The 13,999-nt window shown below is 30.2% G+C and overlaps 1 protein-coding gene across 2 annotated transcripts; it reads right to left on the bottom strand.

Annotated features, from left to right (window-relative positions):
* Window positions 1-3,325: 3,325 nt before the first annotated feature.
* LOC113790273 (uncharacterized) lies at window positions 3,326-6,434 on the bottom strand. Of its 2 annotated transcripts, XM_027339917.2 has the most exons (3): window positions 5,173-6,368; window positions 4,028-4,252; window positions 3,326-3,924 (listed from the first exon to the last, which is right to left on the bottom strand). In XM_027339917.2, exons 1-3 carry the CDS (start codon window positions 6,114-6,116, stop codon window positions 3,909-3,911), a joined length of 1,185 nt encoding a protein of 394 aa, XP_027195718.2. In that variant the 5' UTR covers window positions 6,117-6,368; the 3' UTR covers window positions 3,326-3,908. The 2 variants fall into 2 exon arrangements, with proteins under 2 accessions (XP_027195718.2, XP_027195719.2); XM_027339918.2 differs by lacking the exon at window positions 3,326-3,924 and having other exon boundaries at window positions 4,024-4,252; window positions 5,173-6,434.
* Window positions 6,435-13,999: the final 7,565 nt, after the last annotated feature.

Here is a 13,999-nt window from a genome sequence, read left to right as displayed (position 1 = left end):
AAAACTATGCCATCATCATTTGCCATGATTTCAATCGTGATGATTAAGATGGCTATATTAACTCAAATTGTCGCTCAATCATGAGTGGCTGGATCGAATTCGATTCGAATTATTATCATCACTTTCATCATCATCATCATTTTCTCTTCACTTTTCTTTTCTTTGATGCTCATTGATGATCATTGGTCAAGAAAAAAAAAGAAGGTCGAAAGTTTAACAGAAAAACAAAAAATCATATTTTGCTATTTTCACTCAGATCGTGTGAAAACAAAATGATTTTCGTCAAAAAAAAAAAAATGTCCAATTTTGTTTTCGATGTATCGATCAAGATCGATTCGGTTATCTGAAAATCATCAAGAAAAAAAAGTGGTTCAGTTTTTTTTGTGGTGATTCTCTCTTCTGGCTCAAGGCTATTGTCTTTTCTTTCCCCCACCCGATTCAGACATTTCATTTCAGCACTTTTTTGAAATTTTTTTTGGATCCAATTAATCCACCTGAACAATGAAAACCATCATTATCATCAAAGTTTTTCGTCTTCTTCTTCTTCTTGTTGTTGTTGTTTGTCTTCATTTATGAAGAAAATTCAAATCTGAATCAAATTAATGAATGTATGATGGATTCATTCATTCATTCATGATTATCATTTGATCTGATTTTTTTTGCTAATCACCAGGTTGTTGTTGTCATTTGCTAATCATGATAATCAACAACAACAACAACAACAACAACCGAAAAGATGCTGATAATAACCGTAGGTGATGAGTATTCGATGAATATATGAACACCCTTTATTTCTTTCAACCAAACATGTACTTTGTGAATTTGATTTGAATATTTTTTATTTTCGGTTTACTTGTCATTCGATTCGATTCATTTGAAAAACTGAAAAAAAATTTTGAAAAAAAAATCGATCATTAATACAACCTTTAGGCTTTGATTAGCGGATTGCCTAACCAGTGTTATTATCATCAAATCATATCATTGATCGATAATCGGATATACAAATTATTTTCTGACCAAAAATGGACATTTTTTTAAAATTAATTAACCCGGTTGCGGATTTGAGGATTTATTTTAAATGACAACGATAATGATGACGACGATTATCACTTTTGTTGTTGTTGCTGCTGTTGTCGTTGTAATGTACCACAATTATTTATAATGGGTTTTTTTTTCATTTATAAACGATCGATAATTGATCGGATATATCGATATGAATAGAAAAAAAAACATCAGGATATCATATGACATAATGTACATTATCAACTGGAAATTACGTGACCGATTGATCTGATCAGAAAAAAAATCGATACTCGATTATCGATACTATCGATATAATTATCCCATCAATTTAAATTGATTGATCCAAAAGAAAAATAGTTCCAGGATCAAAAAAATGAAAATATCAATTAGCAGCAACACAGGTAAATAAAATGAAAGAAAAGAAGAGAAAAATGAAAAGTCAATTAAATTTACCTGTCCAGGTTCATAAATAACGTTACCACTGAAAAAATGAATAACTAGCCGGAAATGATGTTTTCCACCCACCACCACCCCACCGAAATGAGGAAAAGGAAATGTACCGTTGCTTTTTGTTGTTGTTCACCTTCCCCCCCCCCGCGAATGAACCACAATCATAATTCATTCTGTCTGCCGCTGATGATCATAGCAATTATTATCGTTCAACATAATCGATCGATAACCGGGGTAAATTGAATTATCTAGGTGATGATAAAGACAATTAACAAAAAAAAAAAGAAAAGAAAAAAAATTTAAATGTTTTGACATTGTTTTTTATAAAATACCGGTAGTATTTTTTTTAGCTAAAATTAGTCTATGAAAAACGGGGGGAGAAAAAAAATACAGGAAGAAGATAACTGTCGTTAGATGAATGAAAATTAAATCAACTTTTTTTCTTGCAAATCAATCAATCAATCAATCGATGAACGGAAAAAGTTGATAATTCACACGTTGTCGTCATCGTCATCGTCGTCATTTACATGCTCGATTGATTCATTTAAATATAACGGTGGTGGTTTTTGATTTTTTTTGATTTTTCGATTTTTGATTTTTCGATTTTCGGTTTTTTCGTCTGAAAACAGAAGCTTCCAGTTATTTTAAAATCTTTTAATAATTGGCTGGTTGGTTGGTTGGATTAGCTGATAATTAATTTAATTTCTATATCAGGTGAGTTAATCAGTTGATTTTTTTTCGATTTTTTTCCGATCAATCAATCAATCAATCGATTGTATCGATCATTATCTATGCGTGCAAAAAAGAAATGGTGATACTTTTTTGTTTGTTTCGACTGGAAAAACGATTCGGGCAATTCATTTTCAAACATTTTTTTTTTGGTCAATTTCCCTATGGCAAATCAATGTTTACTGTCAGGATTTGTAGGGCTAATTTTCCTCAGAAAATGATAATTAGATCAACTTTTTTGTAAAAAAATTTTCTGATTAAAAAAATTTATTTTTTAAAAAGAAAAATTAGCCATTCATCAAAACTGTTGATGCTGATGAAAAAAAGAAACAAGCTTGAACTGAGCTTCGGGACAGTGTTGTTGTTGTTGTTGTTCGGTAACATTTTTTCAATCAATCAAACATCAAGATCTGTCCAGGTTAAGTGTGTTTGGCGCCAAACGAACGATAAATGATTTTTTTTCGGAATTTAGTCGACGTTTTTTGCCAATAGATGGCGTTCATCATTGGCAATCTTTCCAGAAATTCATTCATGTCAAGGTTTTTTTTTCTATTTTATTTCGAAATGTGGAACCAAAAACAAAAAAAAACGAAACGAAATGAAATCTTATCCATATTTATGATTATCGAACGAAAGTAGAAAATCTTTTTATTCATCACATTTCAGGAATAATTAGGGCAATCGGAATTTTTTTTCTACAAAAAAAAAGCTATTTGAATTTCTATCAACGAATGTTTCAATTCCAACTTTTTTTCGAAGCCATTTTCGAAACAAATCGAGAATTGATCCATTTTCATTGCAAAACAGAAAACTTTATTTATCCCCGACCGGCCAAAAACAAGGGAAAAAAACAAGGGGAAAAAAATGGCTATTTTCAAAGAAAAAAAAACTTTGTCCAATCCAAGTTTGTTGTTGTTGTTGTTGTTGAATGAATTTCGGAAATGATAATGATAATTTGAGAACAACAACAACAACAAAAATTTACCTGTGTCCAAGTTCCAAACATCGATAATGATGATCATCATCAGTAATCAAATTAACCAATACTAATCACCTAAAAAAAACAATGAAAAGTAATTTCCATTTGGGTAGACAAAAAAAAAACTTTCTTGAAAAACCGGAAGAAAATTTTTCAAAATTTTAAAAATTTAATTAAATTAATTAAATTAATTTTTATTATTTTGAAAAAAAACAAACATATCAATATTGCATCATATCTAATACTGTTTTGACAATGTTATCCAGGTAACTTTGTTTCATCAATCAATCAATCAATCAATTTGATGGATGAACAAAACCAATCAAAAAAACAAAAAACAAAAAATTGAATAAAAGTGGTGGTGGTTGTGACTAGAATTGTTCGTTGTGTGTGTGTGTGTGGGTTTGCGTGTTGTTCTCCTCCCTCCCCCTTCCACCTCCCTCCTCTCGGTGATACTGGTTGTAATTTTTTTTTTTTTTATCAAAGGTGACAATTTTGATGATATTTGAAAAAAAAGGAATGGCTGTTCTTGTTTGATTTGGTGCATGTGTGTGTGTGTGAATGAATGGATGATGTTTGGAAATTGGATTTTTTTTTTTGAATTTTTTTGGTGAAAACAAAAAACTCTCCAAAATGTTGTTGCTGTTGCTGTTGATCATTTGATGATGATGACGATGATGATGTTGAAAAAAACCCCACGGTTAGGTTGATCAAACTCTTTTGATTTTTATCGTCTTCGACCACTGGATGAATGAATTTGAAGAGAAATTGAAGAAAGAAGAGGAAGAAATGATTAGGATTCAAAGGATTATGGAAAACAGCAAAAAACAAACAAAAAAAACTTACATAATATGTGGATCAATAAGACCATAGGCAATATCATCATCATCAATCATTGATGAATGATGTTTGATTTGATTATTATCACGTACTAATTTACGTATCATATCCATTCTAGCTAATTCTAATAATTCAGCTAAACGTTGATCAGCAATACCGCTACGTTTTTTACGTTCATTAATGTTATTGTCATTAATATCGTCGTTGACATTTTCATCAATTTTCTTCTGCCTGTTCAAAACCAATGAGAAAATCAAGTGTTATTTATCAAATCAAAACACAAGGGTATTTTCATCAACAACAACATGAGCAAATCAAAATGTCAAACAAAAAATCCTTTTTATAAACAATGAAAAGTGATACTTGAATCAAATCGATTGAATATTGGTTAGCCCAACACTGAAAATCGATTGAACTTGTCATAATGTTTCCGTTTTTTTTTGCTACTTTTCTTGCTTCTTGGTTTTTAGAGATTTCAAATACGCACTTGGCTAATCACACAAACATCATTTCATTTCGTTTCATAATCGTACATTGATTTCTTTCAATTAAAATTCATTCACATTTTATATCTTTCATTCACTTTCACTATAGTTCGAGTAGCAATTTTCCTATCTTATCTGTATCGATGACCAAAAAAAAATCAATTTTTGTCAAATTCAAAAATGAAGCAACAACAACAATGAAATGAAATGAGGAATAATCTCTTGGTTGGTGGTTGTCAAAATTGAAATCAAAAAGCAAAGCAAAGAATATGATGATCATATTACTTGGGCATCGAATTACAATTGATAATGATGATTTTGATTTTGTTTTTTGTTTTGTTTTGTTTTAATGTAAACAAAAACAAAAACAAAACAAAAAATTCTTTGCTATTTTTAGTTTAGTGAAATCGGTTGATAATGATAATAATGATGATAGCCAATTTCCGATACAATTTTTTTTACTTAAAATGATCATCACTTTCTCTCTCTCTCTCTCTCTCTCTATGTTATTGCTTTTATCGGATTAAATCAATCGAATCAAATCGATCTCAGTGCGATATCTTGGCACACTTAAACAAACAGAATACATGTTGGGATTGTGACCTAAATTTGCATTTGTTTTGCTTTTTTGTTTCACCAAAAAAGAATCTACAAAAAAAAACTTACCAGTTTGATTTTTCTTCATTATTGATCATTTTATGAATAAATTTTTCATTTTTTTCCACTACTTCTGTTGATAATGGTAATTTTTTTATCGTAGTCGTCGACAATATGTTTATTGGTTTTTCTTTATAATTATTTAGGCCATCAAAATCAACATCCAAATCATCATCATTATTATTACCACTATCATCATCAACAACAACATTATTATCAATGTTGTTGTTTGAAAATGATGTTTTCAATATGATCGGTAAACGATAATTTAAAAATCTAATCCAATTCATCAGTTGATTGGGATTATTATCATTGTTGTTGTTGTTGTTGACAATCATTTTGGACTGTAACGTCGACGACGATAATGATGATGATGATAACGTTGATGGATCATTTGAAAATATTGGTGTAGCGTGTACACCTCCGAATATTGATGCGGATGATGCAAATGATAATGATAATGATGATGTAGATGTTGTAGATGATAATGATGAAATGAAATATAAATCATATATTATGGTCATTATAATGGCCATAAGGATTTTGGATAATTTTTTCGATGATGATGAATTATGGCAATAGTGATGATGATGCGAATGTGAATGATGCAATGATTGAAATTGGTGATTTTGATGATAATTTGGATGTTTCGCTTGATGATGATGATGAGGATAATTTAAAGAATTATGGTTACTGAATGATTTCATAATGAAATCATTTTGAAATGATAAAATACGTTTTGAATGACCATTTAATAATGATGATAAAATTCTAGAAAAGTTCGTTGATGGTGACATTTTCATTGTTGTTGTTGTTGGTGAAAAATCTTTACTTATCAAACACTGTTGATATTGATTGTTTGATCGGATAATTTGTTGTTGTTGTTGTTGTTGATCGTTCGATTGTTGTTGTTGTTGTTGTTGTTCATCACCTTTGATACTTTGATCAATCATAATTTTTGGGAAACAATTTTGACAGAAAAAATTTAAATTTGGGTAACTTTTTTTTATTACAAAAACGTTAAAATAGTCGCAACAAACATTTCACACACACAAAAAAGAAAAGTAACCGGGATACAAATTTTTTAACCAGTAAAAAATGACAGTGAATGTCTTCTGATGAGGCTATTTATATAATCTCGGATTTTATAACCAACCAATGATATACGACGACAGCAACCATGATGACGCCGACGACAGCAATATACCATCGTCGCCGTCGCCACCTCTATATTCTCATGGCATATGGCTGTATATAACCATATTGCAATGATGATAATAATAAATTTTGACGCCGACGTTGATTGTAATTAACATTTTAAACAGTGATGATTAAAAAAAAAGCCGCGCACGTCATTTCATCAATTCTCGTGTAATATGTATGTAATATGTGTGTGTGTGGATTTTACTTCCGAAAAAATATGAATCCTCAGCAATCATTCTCATTGCCAGAGAGAGAGAGAGAGAGAGAGAATGCCGGGTTCATCACCATGTTTGTGGCCAATAATAATACAATACAACGACGCCGCATTTCTCTCTCTCTCCCTCTTTAGATCCGCCTCATCATCATCATAAATAAACCGATTTTTGGTTTGTTTGCGCGCATTCAATTGATTTGATTGGTTATAAGTATTGTTTTCCCCCCCACCACCACAAAAAAAATAGAAATATCAAATCAATTTTTTTCCTTTTTCCCCCCACAATTATTTGATCATTGAATTTTTATTTTTGGTTGTTCGGAAAACCAAAAATTTTTTGGTGAAATTGTTTGCCGAAAATTTAAAGGAATTTTTCCTCCTTCTTCTTTCTTTCGAATTGAAGAATTTGATCCAAGAATTCCTATTCTGGTTAATAATTGGATCAAATCACAATCCAGATAATTCCCAATAGACTTTCAACAACAGCAAACAAACAAACAGCAAAAACAAATTATATTTAGGTTTTTTGCTTATCTGCTAATGTAAACTACATTTGGCTTATTATTTTGAAGGATATTTCTGTAGTTAAGGAAGCATTTGCATAACATCTGCCGTTAATTTTGGCTTCAAGGCAATTTTATGGCTACAAAGCAGAGTGAAGAGAGAAACTGAACAAGAAAGTGACGATTGCTGCCATCAAATCGATATCAAATTTCTTCAATGGAAAAATGAACATTGATCATCATCATTATGATGATGATACTGTTGAATATTTTATTTAGTTTTGAAATTCCCAAATGAACCAAAAAAGAAAAAATGATAATTGAAAATCTAATTTTCATTTTCGTGAGAAAAGAAAAACAAAATTAAGAATAAATTGGGACAGCTCAAACACACACACAAAGATTGTCACTTTCCTCCAAGAAGAAAAGTGAAAATAAAAAACTAAGGTAGATAAAAAGCACTAAGTAAGTAAAGAAAACATTGACAAAAACAAGAAGAAGAAAAAATGAAATAAAATATTTATCAATTTGAACAATTTGAATTCGAATTTAGCTCATAAAACATGTAGGTTTTGCTCTGTTTTTTTGCTCTGTGTTATTTGGAATTTCAAATTAACACTATAGGTTCCATTGTTTTGTTTTCATTGTCATTTGTAATTATATGCTGGACAAATAAACAAAAGAAGAAGAAAAAAAACAACCGATAATCATAATGCAAACAAGGTAGGCAGGCAGGTAATTTTGTTGTTGCTTTTTTCCAGTTGTTTTTTTCAAATACACCGATCAAACGGATAATAACCAATCAAATGATAATTTCACAATTGAACACAAAAACAAACAAACCGAATCAGAATCAGAAACGGATGACCAATGTTTGACCAAATGGATCTCACCCGTATGATTGTGAATAGCAACTGTGTGTTTTTCTTCTTTGTCACTGCACTTCGTATCAACCATCATATCAGATTTGGATTTCGGATGAACCCAAAAAAAAAACTTTTATTATTCAAAATGTTTTCAATGGAAAATTCATTCATTTTCTAATAATACTTCAGTAGCAGTAACGGTGGTTGATTTTAATCAATTTAACGACAGCGATTCCGTTGAACAAAATCATCAAATTAATTTCGTGATCAATCAGAAACAAAAACGAGAAAATGAAGACTTTATTTGACCAAATGAAAATGTAAATGAAAAACCCAAACGAAATGGAAAACCCAAACGAAATGGAAACCAAAAACAATTCAGGTATATCAGAGGTATATCAGTATAGGTAAATAAGATTCGCAAAAGGAAATGGAGAAAAACAAGTTCATTATTGTCATAAGGTGTTTGGTTTTTTGGTTTTGTTTTTGTTTATTTATTTTTCAAATTCAAATAAAGTTTGTTTGTTTTGTTGTTTTTGATCCAAATGGGAAAAAATCATTTAAATTTGTTTGTTGTTTGGGTTTTTGTTTGTTTGTTTCATTTTTTTTCTCTCGCCCTGATTCAATAGATAAACATATAGCCTTGATTTGTGAAAAGTGAAAACAGGACAAAAGCAAAAATATCAAAAAAAAGAAGAAGATCATTCTGTATTTTTCCTAGACAGAATTTTATGAATATTCATGTAAGGGGTATTTTGTTGGAGGGGGAGGAAAGGGTTAATAATTTTTTTGGGTTTTCTGCAAGTTCCAGATTGTCATTTGGTTGCCAAGTTCCAATAAGCAAATGTCGATCCAGGAATGAGTGAAAACAAGATAGACACACTTGGGAATTAAACTATTCGATGGCAAATCAACAATCCAATCCAAAATGGCTACAAACAAAACTTTGCTTTAATCAAACCTTTTAAAAAAGTTGAAATCCATTTTCATTCATTCAGTTTGTAATGTTAGAATTTACAGTCAAAATTCTTTTGATCATTTCATTTTCCTGTAGCGATATTGCATGAATAATGATAATAATAATAATAATAATGATGACTATGAATGGTAAAACTTCGAAACATTCATTCATTCATTCATTCATTCAATCAATGAGAGGATAATAATGTTATTTACATCAATCAAGAGAGAGAGAGAGAGAGAGAGAGAGAGAGAGAGAGAGAGAGAGAGTGGGGAAAGCTGCTATTCTATTCTCATTATGTGCAACACACAATGATTCTTTTTTGGAAAAATGTGAAATTCAATTGTAAATTTCACACTTGATGAATGAACTCATGAATTAAATTGAATGAATCATACTGAATGAATTGTTCTCGAATAGTGCAAACAAAAAAAATAAAAAACCTAAAAATAGTAATCATCATCATCATCATCGTAAACATTTATTTATCAATGGAATTGGATGAAATTCCATCCGCAAACATTGCCATTGAGAGAGAGGAGAGTGTTAGTGAATATTGAATGAAATGAAATTTAACACATTGCATCATTTGATTTTGATTTGATCATCATGATTATTCATGAAGAAGAAATTTTTCATTTCTTTTTTCGTTCTTTCTTAAATGCCAGTGAACTGATCTCTTTGAGCAATGAATTCATTCACAATCAAAAATAACTAAAAAAAATCAAAAAAACCAAAAATCAATCAAAAATCAATCGATTTCCGTTGTTATATTTTTAAACATCTCTCTCTCTCTCTCTCTCTCTCTCTCTCTCTCTCTCTCTCTCTCTCTCTCTCTCTCTCTCTCTCTCTCTCTCTCTCTCTCTCTCTCTCTCTCTCTCTCTCTCTCTCTCTCTCTCTCTCTCTCTCTCTCTCTCTCTCTCTCTCTCTCTCTCTCTCTCTCTCTCTCTCTATGTTTTATCATCCTTACCCATTATCTATCCAATGTTGCAATATTGATATTGAAATCAATGAAATCAATCAAAGCAGAAAAAAATTTTTCTGGCAATATTTGATTATCATCATCATTCTCATAGAAAACGTTGATTCAAGTAAGGAAAAAGATTACCGTTTTGCTTTTTTTTTTTAAATAAAAAAATTTTATCACCTAAAAAACTAACCTTGTAAAGTTTTTTTTTCTTTTAAATAATAAATATAAATAGTTGGAATCGATCAATCGATTGATCGATCGATCGATTGACATATTTGATTTCATTGATGATGCAATGATTGCAATGATGTTTCGGCTTGCGTATGTTTTTCGTTGGCTGATAAAGTCATCGTTATTTTTTCTTTTTTTTCTCACAATGCGTGTGCGCGTTGTATTTTTATTTTTTATTTAATGATTGCCGGTATATGTCAATCAATCGATCAATCAAACAATCGATTAATCATCAATCGATTAGGTGATGATCATATTTCAAGGTTAATGAAATTTAATGAGAATTTTTTGTGTGTATGGGAAAAATGCTGACATTCTTTCCCTCTTTTGCTTGTGGCCAGAATGATGAGAAACAGTAAGAGAAAAAGATGCTGAATTTTTGAATCAAAATTTGATTGCGGTTTTTTCGTTTGTTTTGTTTGTTCGTGTGAATTCGGGAAATTTAGTTTTTTCAGTAAAATGGAATCATATTTCTTTTCTTCTTCTCGATTTTCTCGATTACCGTTGTTGTTGTTACTAGGCAGGCAATGTTATTTTGTTCATTGTCACCACCACCACCGTCATCATCATTTGTGGTTGTTGCCGAGTGAAATTGCGATTTTCATCAATCGATTGATTGATTGATAAATTTCACACACACAAAGTGAAAAAATTTTCCCACCACACACTCACTCTCTCTCTCTCTCTCTCTCCTCATCATCATCATTATCCATTTGTCATTTTGTACATTGCTGATCGCTGATTGATTGATTATTTTCAAATCAATCAATCAATCAATCAATCAAACAAAATCAATCGATTTACAATTGATCCGAATTTGACCAAGAAAACATAAAATCCATAGATTCTGGAACAGAATCCAGAGAGAGAGAGAGAGAGAGAGAGAGAGAGAGAGAGATGTTGTAACTTTATTTTGTTATTTTTGAAAGAATATTTTTATAAAAATTGTAAAAAATTTTCGATTAAGCCAAAAATAAATTATTCATTTCTTTTTCCTTCAAAACTGTAAAAAAGTTTTTCTGCCATCAACCAATCAAGGTAATCACCACCAATATATTATGTTGTGGTTTGAATGAATCAAACCAAAACAAAAACCAAAAACTTTTTTTAAATAAAATAAAATTATAGTTGATTGAGCAACAATGAAAAACTTCCGTTTCATTTTTTTGGATAATGTTATTCTTCTCTTCGCTTTTTTCATTGATAATCTCATTATATTTTCCTTCTTCTTCTTCTTTACTTTGTTATCACGGTTTGGGAGAAAAAAAGAACAAAAAATTTTGACAGAATTTCCATCAAAAAAAAAGGAATCATACAGCAGAATCACACACATAAGCTTATCACCGAGAATGACGGAAAATTCTTCGTTGTTTTCGTAAACTTTCTCTGGTGATAATATTAATAACTTTACGAATGTCAAATTTACGTTATAGGGGTTTCACACTACAGCAATATTTCATGAAATATATACACGAAAATATTTCAGCCCATAAGGTTGAAATGGACTGAAATATTGCATTTGAAATATTTCATTCACATTGCTGCTAGTGTGAAACCCCTATTATGCTTTTTATCTTTAACCAACCAAACAAACCAGAATTTAAGTTTTTTTTTATTATTATTATTAATAGAAAACTAATTGAATTTCAGTCATAAGAAAATTTGTCGTTTTTCTTATCTCTCCACACACACTGTGTGTTTCAGTAAAAAAAAATGAACAAATTTGACATTTAAACCAAATTTGTTTTTCTGGAAAAACCAGCAAACAAAAAAAAAAACAAAAACAATCCTCCCATAACTAATAAACCGCTTTTCTTTTCCTTTTCAGTTGATTATTCCTGGTAATTAAATAATTAGCTTTCTCTCTCTCTCACTCTCGCTGTGTTAGCTTATTTCTTGAATCAGGTAAATATTCTTCTTATTGATTAAATGGTGGCGATAGTGATAATATTTCGTTGACGCACTACTTTTTCACATTTATCTTCTTCTTCTTCTGTGTTAAATAACAATGTTTTGCTTTGGCCACACTCTCCTATCATTCTTTAAATCAATGAAATTTGTTTCAAACACTTTTTCTCTTTTGGCCATAAGAATGTGTTGATTGTTTCACAGGAAAACAAAAAAAAAATTCCATTTGTCCAGTTCCATCAAGCCTAAAAGGAATGATTTTTGTTTTTTTTCTATTATTTAGAATATTTGCTGCAAATACACAATATCTTTAATTATTTATCAGGGAATTTTCCCACTCACTCTCTCTCTCTTTCTTTTCCCTTCTTCTTTCTGGAATGTTTCCCATAATGAATTTGGATTTTTTTTTTTTTTTTTTGAATAATCTTTTTGTATACACATCACATTGTGTAATGTCAAAACAAATGCTGTTGATTTATTTAAGCCATTGTTATCATCATTATCACCATCAAAATATCAATGTATTTTTAAGTCCACAACATGTTTTTTTTTCATTGCTTTTGATTGGAAAATTACATACACACACAAACAGTGGCAGATAAACAACAACAAAAGTCAAGAAAAACAAACAAACAAACGTTACACATACGTATCTATAATGGAATTGACAGCAGCAATCAACTGACTGACTTTGTTGTTTTTCTGTTAATCGAAAATGGAATGCAATCCGATTATCGATTATAATGAATGGAAATGATAACATTTTTGTTTCTGTTTTTCAAAAAAAATGTCTTTCCCAAATTACTAATTGCTTCCAAACTATGGATTTTTTCTGTTGGTTCCTTGATGATGATTTAACCCCCTTATATCATCACTTGACATTATCAACAAGTTTTTCTCTGTGTGTGCCATTAATGTGCCCGAAAGTACATAGACATTGTTTGCAACAACCATAGACGATTGATAATTTTTTTTGATTTTGGATTTTTTTTTTGGATTTCAAATCATGTGCTTTGTCTGTTTGTTGTTGTTTTTTTCCGATTGAAAATTTCGTAGAAAAAAAACAGTGACCGGCCATTCATAAAAGCATGGACATTTTATCATCCACAAAATCCAAAAAAAAAAAAATCCAAATGAGGCGAATTCATTCAACAAAACAGAACAGAAAACAAGCCAAATGAACTGAATTTCTGTTATTTTTTTTTTTGAATATCGTCATGGGAATTACATTCATCCAAATATTTTTGTGATATCTATCATTGATGGAAAATGATTTTTATTATATATATGCGTCTCTCTCTCTCTCTCTCTCTCTCTCTCTCTCTCTCTCTCTCTCTCTCTCTCTCTCTCTCTCTCTCTGTACATTGATTACATGCGATGATGATTGCATTACATCATGTCGACGAATATAATTCAGTTTTTTTTTGTTGTATTTTTCCTTCCTTAGCTTGACAGTTTGATGTTTGTGAACATTGGAATCATTTCATTATATTTACTAATCATTATTATTATCATCGTCGTGAAAAAGATGAAAGATGTTGGTGTTGGTGATATATATTTGAGAATTTCTCTGTGATTGAACAAACAATCTTTCTTCTTCTATTTTCATATCCAACAATATGCATATTATTTACCTTTGGATCATAATAGGATTTTCTTTTCTTTTTCGGATCACTATCAAATCAATTCATCATTCATTTATTCATTGCTTGAATGAATGCGACGATGGTTCAATGTACAAATGTTTCAATGGATTTTTTTTTTCGATTTGTTGCATAGATGTTTATTCATGTTAATGCTTTTCGATGAATCGTCAATGGATTCTTCTTTCTCATCATTCAAATGTGTCCATATAAATCATTGGATCAACATACACCATGTATAGACACACACTAATTGCTTATGACACAAATTAGGTTTGACATTATTCAATTTGTCCATTTGAATTTTGTGATTACCGGATATATTTACCGGATTATT

The sequence above is a fragment of the Dermatophagoides pteronyssinus genome, unplaced genomic scaffold (genome assembly GCF_027571235.1).
Source record: "Dermatophagoides pteronyssinus isolate colony J.1.1.1.1 unplaced genomic scaffold, Derpt_VIB-CSIC_2022.12 sq0004, whole genome shotgun sequence".
NCBI classification, from domain to species: domain Eukaryota; kingdom Metazoa; phylum Arthropoda; class Arachnida; order Sarcoptiformes; family Pyroglyphidae; genus Dermatophagoides; species Dermatophagoides pteronyssinus.
This window is presented reverse-complemented; position numbering and strand designations above follow the sequence as displayed.

Bases quoted from the DNA above. Each gene is read 5' to 3' on its own strand.
- LOC113790273 (XM_027339917.2), bottom strand. From the start codon at position 6,116: ATGATTGATCAAAGTATCAAAGGTGATGAACAACAACAACAACAACAA. The intron at 4,253-5,172 runs GTAAGTTTTTTT...GGTTTTGAACAG, and splicing joins AATGAAGAAAAATCAAACTG to GCAGAAGAAAATTGATGAAA.